The following is a 6,775-nucleotide window of genomic DNA, read 5'->3' as shown; positions in this document are numbered from 1 at the left end:
GTCAGCATCACCCAGGTCGCCTCACCGCCGCCATCGCCCCTTCCCGCCCTCACGCCACTGCCTGCCTCTCGCGCCGTGACGTCACTTCCGAGGCCGGGGCGGCCATCTTGAGTGTGGGCGCCGCGCCGTCAGAGAGGGGGCGCGGAGCGCTCTCCCGGCGGGCCCCGCCCTTCTCCTGCCCTTTCGCAAAATGGCGGCGGCCGCTTCAGCGGCTGAGGCGGGCGGTGCTGGCGCCTGCGCGTTGGGCGGGGTGGGCCCGTGGTGCCGGGCCTGCGGTGCCGGGGATGGCGGACGGCGGCGCGGGAGCAGCGCCCACACCCCCGGGGCCTCCCGCGGGGCTCTCGGCGTCCCAGCGCCGCGCCGAGCTGCGCCGCAGAAAGCTGCTGATGAACTCGGAGGAGCGGATCAACCGCATCATGGGCTTCCACCGGCCCGCGGCGGGCAAGGGTGAGCCCCGTGGCGGGTGCGGCGGGGCTGTGTGAGGGCTCCGGGGGTGCGCTGACGCCTCAGCCTCTCCTGCCGTGACCGCTGCCCGCGGTCTTCTGGTGAGCCGGAGCGGCTGGCTCCCTGCAGGGACAGGGCTGGCTGGCTTCCCCGTCCCTCAGTGCCGCCTTCCTTCGCAGGGATGCTTCAAAGCAGCACCACCTGCCCTGTTCCGCGAGGGACCCGCCCATAAAATCCCTGTGCCGTCAGAAGGTCGGGACTTGGGCCCGGCACTGTCCTTAGCGAGCAGATAAGCTGTCATTTCACTGCAAGTAGTTTTTTTTAGTTGAAGGAAGGATGAGCCTCCCCCATGTTTTTAGTCAGTAGCTGCTGGCTTTCATAGCTGGCTTTTTATAGAAAAGTTATCTCACATTCGGATAGTGACATAGATGTTTGTGGTTGGCATGCAGAATTTTCTTGCAGAACCATATCCTAGGTAGGTCAGTTATATTTCTGTACATTCTTCAAACAGGCTGTTTTGTCAGGAAAGAGTTCTCAGATTTCGGTTTACAGGGATGCCTATGAGCCATGAATCAGTCTGACTTAACATTTGAAAAGTACTCCTGAAGTGTTGGTTCTTGCTCTCTGGTAGGACCAGACCCATTCTTGATTTGGCTTTTGTTTTCTGCTATCGCCTCCCTCACTGTAAGATGGGTCTTCAGTTTTGATACAGAGCAGGTTAACGCTGCCCTGCCTCTGACAGTAGACAGCAAGCCAAAGTGCACTTCTCTTGTCTGCTTATTTGTCAGGTGTTAATGCTCTTCTGGTTGATTCACTTTATGCAAATCTTTGTCTTTTTTTTATGTTGATCCATGTATTTGGATCTTTCTGCTTGTGCATGCAGTGCCGTTGCTTAAGGAAGTTCAGTGTTTTAATTTCTCTGTTGCTGACTGACATCTTCAACTTCCGACCTGCATTGCACAGCTTTCTGTCTTGTGTCTGCTCCATGAAGAGTGCCCTCTTTAATCATAAATCTGTCTTTTCTCTTGGGAAGCAGAGACCCAGGATCCTGATCCAGTATAGCTAAAGTGTTGTTCCACATACCCAGTGTGCATAACTGTGTTTTTATTTCTCTTCCTTAGATGATGAAAGTCACACAGAATCAAAGCTTCAGCATGAGCAAGATAAATCAAACTCCCTTCCCATTCCTTCAGTTTCCAAGCGGATTGTGCTTGGTGACTCTGTGTGTAATGTGACAGGCTCGACTGACCATGCAGGCAGCATGGCAGAGCTCAGAGGGGACAAGGACTTGTTTGGTAAAGCCCCAGAGCTGGTCACTGACGGGACAGGTGAGCTCCGTCACCGTCACAGGGGAGACCTGCCCTCTGAGGCTGCACCACGGCCACCGAGACACGGCTTGGAGCAGTACCTGTCCAGATTTGATGAAGCTCTGAAGCTGAGGAACCAGCTGATGAGTGAGAAGCCAAGCCAAGAGAATGGGAATGCGGCAGAGGAGTTTGACTCTTTCCGCATTTTCAGATTGGTGGGATGTGCTCTGCTTGCCATCGCGGTCAGGGCTTTTGTGTGCAAGTACCTGGTGAGTTCAGGGATACAATCCTGCTGGGGTTTGCTGGCTGGTGCAAATTATTGGGAGCTGTCTGGGGCTGACATCTGTCAGTAATGACCAAGTTGGGAACTTCAGGCACTCTTTACATTTCCAACAATTGTATGAAACCTAAAAAAATTGCTGAATTCAATGAGATTCATCTGCTACCAGCGCAGCCACTGTGTAACCACTGAGAGTAGCATGTTTGGTCTGTTGTGCTTCAGGAGCAGATGCACTGGAATAGTTGCTGCAGCTTAAGTCCCCTGCAAGTTTATTCCCATCTTCATGAGCATATGAGTCAGCTGCTCCTCTAGTTCGGGGTCTACAAAAGAATAATAGAGTAAGAATAAAGTTCCCATCTGTGGAAGTGTCCAAGGCCAGATTGGATGGAGCTTGAAGCAACCTGGTCTAGTGGAAAGTATCCCTGCCCATGGAAGGGGTTTGGAATGAGATGGCTTTTAAGGTCACTTTCAACCCAAACCATTCTGTGATTCTAAGAGTATTGTTGTCCCAAGATCAGTAGATCCTACTCATTTATCAACCTGGGAAAAGTAGTTCCCCTGCAGTGCCTTGCAGAACAGCGCGGAGGTGTGAGGCAGGTACAGCCTACCAGCTCCTGGATCCCTGGGCTCAGTTTTACACTCTGCTATTCTCTTCTGTCATTTCAGTTCTTTAGGCTCAAAGAAAATAGGGCAGAACCTTATCTTTGACATGAAACTTGTGTACTTATGTTTGTAGTATTCAAGAATGATGTTGCTCTGTTCCACAAATTAATTTTTACGTACTAACTTTCTTTTATGACTTAGGAAGCATTAAATCTGTGTGTTTCTTAGCTGTTCTGACCAAGTTAATTTTTATATATTCTTTTCTGTTCCTTCAGTCAATATTTGCACCATTTCTTACTCTACAACTTGCTTACATGGGACTGTCCAAGTACTTTCCAAAGGTAAAATACTTTTTTCAGAATTAGATTAACTTGAAGTGTTTTCAATATAAACTTGTGTTTAGATTGTATTGCTTTAGGACCAATGCATGTGAAGTATTCTTCCCTTGTTTTAAACTGTAGAGTTGAATGACCAATGCTGATAGTTTATACTAGTTTTTAATCTTTCCAGATTTAGTCCAGATCTTTTTTAAAATTGAAGTGAAAACATGGACTAGCAGCTTGTTTAGCTGTAGCCTAATTAAAAGCATCTGACCCAGAAATCCAGGTAGTTCTTTCATGTCTTCAGGAAACTTGCTTTTCTATAGACCATGCTCTTCTCTGATTATTATTTGTTTTGCTAAGTAGCTGTTCTGCATGTAATATCTGGATGAAATTTGGGAGAGTGTTTGCTAAAAAATGAGGCAGAACATTGGGTTTTAAGGACTCTGCATTCTACTGCTGGTATTGTTTAAATGGCAGCTTGAAATGAGACATTTATTTGTGTGTGAAACTTGCTGCTTATTAGCAAGATTTGCTATACCCCTTGCTTTATTTATTTACAACAGGTAATTGTGCTGAAGCATTTGTTAGGTTGATGATTTTGTCAGGTCTGCGGTGCAGAGTGGGACTGAATGATGTTAGATCCATTGTTAAAAGGGAAAATTTGCATTTTAAAAGGAATAATAGATTACTTGTAGAAAATCAGAATAAATCAGCAGTTGTTTTGTAGTTAAGTATATCATAATAGTCATTCTAAGCTGATGTGTCACAACACAAAACAGGAGAATTAGCCTTAGATTTGCACCAGCTCATCTGCTACATCTTGATCTTGTTTCTTGTGTACTTAAAATCAGCTCTTCAGTTTCAGAATTCAAATAGGTGTTTCCTTTCCACAACTTGCTTTTACTGCAATTAGACCTGGGTGAGGTCAATCCCTTTGTTATCCTTCATCTTTCTCCCATGAAATACAGAAATATTCTTGAAAGCTTAATTTATATTGGATTAAATTATCCAGCAAGTATCATCAAATTATTAGAATTTTCAGCCACTATCACCTTTTCCTGCCTGTCAGACTTGCATCCTTGGGATTCCTCATCTTAAGGATGGAACAGCTTTCAAAAGGTTTCGGAGCATTTCTGAGTTCAGAGGATAAAACTGCAAAATTAAGTTGTTCTAAAACAGAAACAGTTGGTTTTCAATTCTAAATAATTTTTCTGTTAGAAAACTTAACAGTATTTATGGGGTTTTGAGCAACCCCATCTAGTGGAAGGTGTCTCTGACCATAGCAGGGGGTTGGAACGAGATGAGCTTTAAGGTGCCTTCTAACTCAAACCATTCTGGGATTCTGTGTTTTGGCAAATAGTGTGATGAGATTAATCCAGTTCTGCCAGTGGAGATGCCAGGCTTGGCTTCTTACACCTAGATTTCCCTTGTCTGGGAATGTTCCCACTCATGCAGGAGCAGCTGCCCAGCCTCACTTCTCAGCCTGCTGGGAGCAATAGTGTGAAGGAAGCAGAATATCCGGGATGAATTTTATCTGCTGTTAACCAGCCTCTCGCTCGCCTCTGGTGGGTCCATCACAGCAGGAACCTGTGTCTAGGATAAGTTCTGTGAATCCTGGGGCATGTCTGGAGAGAATCAATCCAAACCTGCTACTCCTACCAACCAATTTGGAATGTGTGAAATTGGCACAACATTGGGGACATGTAAAGCAGAATTGGATTAGAGGAACTAACGTCACTGGTTTTTCTTTCCCTTTTAGTGTGAGAAGAAGGTGAAAACGACAGTACTGACTGCTGCTCTTCTCCTGTCTGGAATCCCTGCAGAAGTGATCAGTCGCTCCATGGACACCTACAGCAAAATGGGAGATGTTTTCACAGACCTTTGTGTCTATTTCTTTACTTTTATCTTTTGCCATGAACTTACTTTGGTTTTTGGCTCTGAAGCACCATGATGGCTGTAGAATTCCACACAGTAGCTACACTAAAGCTTTCTGGACTGTGTTCCTTTAACATCTGACTTTGCAGGCAGGTCTAAACCGTCATTAAAATTCTTACCTGTTGGAATGCTTGAAAGGAGCCTTAAATCCAGTCATTTTGGGAAAGGGAGAGCAGTTTCCCAGACTGCCAGTCGTGTTGGTTCAGTTTATTTAAATACTGTGTCTGTGTATTACAAATGTGAAGGCTCGGATGCAAGTGTCAGTGGATGATTTATTTGCTTTAGTTAGAAGATGCCCTTCTCAGCCTCCTTCATAAACATTTACAAAGCTGCCTTTGTTCTTTTCAGTGAGAACAAGAAGAGAGTTCCCTTCAGCAGAACCATATATATGTGTATATCCTCTATGACTATAGCTAACAAGACCTGCTCATTTTGTGGTGGTCCCATTTTTTAAAGAAAGCTCTAAAGAAAATCCCTGTATTTTCTTCAAATGTTCAAGTTCAGAATGTTGAACCAAGTAGCTGCTTCTGGAGAATGTTGGTGAAACTTGCCACTTTGTTGTCCTGATCCTTGCCTTGCTGTACATTACTTGTGATTGTAATTAATTTAATTTGATGATTATAGTGGAAAAGAGCTAAGCAAAACCAACAAGAAAGTCCTGGTGCTTACAAAGGTCATTAATCAAAAAGTAAGAAGAAACAAAACTAACCTCATCTGTTCATGAGTTTCCAGCAACCTAATCCTAGCGCAGCTCACATCTGTCTGTGCTTTCTGACACTTTTTTTAATGTTAACGGTTCATCTCATAGGGAGAAGTTGTATATATTGGCACCCAACCTGCCGTATCAAATCTTTGCTCTAGTGTTTGTAAAACTTACAAGGGAAACTGTTTTGTTTTCAGTCTCTTATGAATTTCGCACAGTGAGAGGAAGGAAGTGTCATTCCAAATTGTCCACTTAAATGCTGATAATCTTCGAAAATCTCTTATTGAAGCTAAGTTTGGTAGTGTTTTCAGTTTGTAGTTTTCTTTTTAGAATCTGGACTTTCAGGTAATGTAGGCCGATGCATATTTTTAGCATGGTAAACCACATATTTAACTTGGTATTTGCCTGCAGAGGTTTTTTTAGGGAGCAGATTGTGTTTGATTCTACCGCTCTAAAGTAAATGGCTCAGCTTTCAGCTGATTATTCTCTGTTAAAGCTTCCTTCTGTAATTTTAGTGATGCATTTCTGACTTTTAAATTAGATACGTTTGTGGCGTGAATACAAGAACCGTGTGTTTTGATTTGACCATCTTCATGGGTTTTTTTAACGGATTATGTTACAGTGAGTATTACATTACAGGTGTACAGGGCTGGGCTGCAGAAAATTCTGACTTAGGTCTATTAGCACAGATATTGATTCAGCAGCTTTAAATTTATTTGTATTAGATAATAATTTTAGCAAATTGAAATTATAGTCATTTAAATTAAGGTTGAAATATGTAAATAATGAGTTTGCTCAAAAGTTACTTGTTCTGATTCTCTATTTATATGCCCAAACGTACAAATAAAGACTTTTAACACTAATCAGGTAAATACTCTTGCATGGGCAGAGCACCAGGAGGGGCTTGTGCTTGATCAAGAAATCTCGATGAAGAAATGGTGATCAAGAAACAACCTTTGACCAAGAAACCAATCTCTTTTATTCCGTTTTTACCTTACCTCTGTTGGTGTACATAATTCTGTTTAATGTTTACTGCCAAAGCGATTGTTTTCTATTAAAAGCCTATTTGCTACCCGCTTCCTTGGTGCTGTGTGCGGCTGGGCCGGGGCGGGGTCGGGTCGGTTCCCGTGCCCCCGTCCGTGTGCCCGGGGCGGCGCTGCGCCCTCCGCCCGCCGGGGGG

At 44.3% G+C, this 6,775-nt stretch overlaps 1 protein-coding gene across 1 annotated transcript; it reads left to right on the top strand.

The window, feature by feature from the left end:
- The first annotated feature begins 254 nt into the window (after nucleotides 1-254).
- On the top strand, nucleotides 255-6,672 carry CAMLG (calcium modulating ligand). The gene is made up of 4 exons (XM_048320116.1): nucleotides 255-447; nucleotides 1,566-2,020; nucleotides 2,910-2,975; nucleotides 4,717-6,672. The coding sequence occupies exons 1-4, from the start codon at nucleotides 285-287 to the stop codon at nucleotides 4,906-4,908; spliced, it is 876 nt and encodes a 291-aa protein (XP_048176073.1). The 5' UTR covers nucleotides 255-284; the 3' UTR covers nucleotides 4,909-6,672.
- Nucleotides 6,673-6,775: the final 103 nt, after the last annotated feature.

This window comes from Corvus hawaiiensis, chromosome 15, assembly GCF_020740725.1.
Source record: "Corvus hawaiiensis isolate bCorHaw1 chromosome 15, bCorHaw1.pri.cur, whole genome shotgun sequence".
Classification (NCBI taxonomy): Eukaryota; Metazoa; Chordata; class Aves; order Passeriformes; family Corvidae; genus Corvus; species Corvus hawaiiensis.
This window is presented reverse-complemented; position numbering and strand designations above follow the sequence as displayed.

What these genes read in the sequence shown, in the direction of transcription:
- CAMLG (XM_048320116.1), top strand. Translation starts at nt 285, where the DNA reads ATGGCGGACGGCGGCGCGGGAGCAGCGCCCACACCCCCGGGGCCTCCC. An exon ending in CCGGCCCGCGGCGGGCAAGG is followed by an intron (nt 448 to 1,565) that starts GTGAGCCCCGTG and finishes TCTCTTCCTTAG; the next exon opens with ATGATGAAAGTCACACAGAA. An exon ending in TGTCCAAGTACTTTCCAAAG is followed by an intron (nt 2,976 to 4,716) that starts GTAAAATACTTT and finishes TTTCCCTTTTAG; the next exon opens with TGTGAGAAGAAGGTGAAAAC.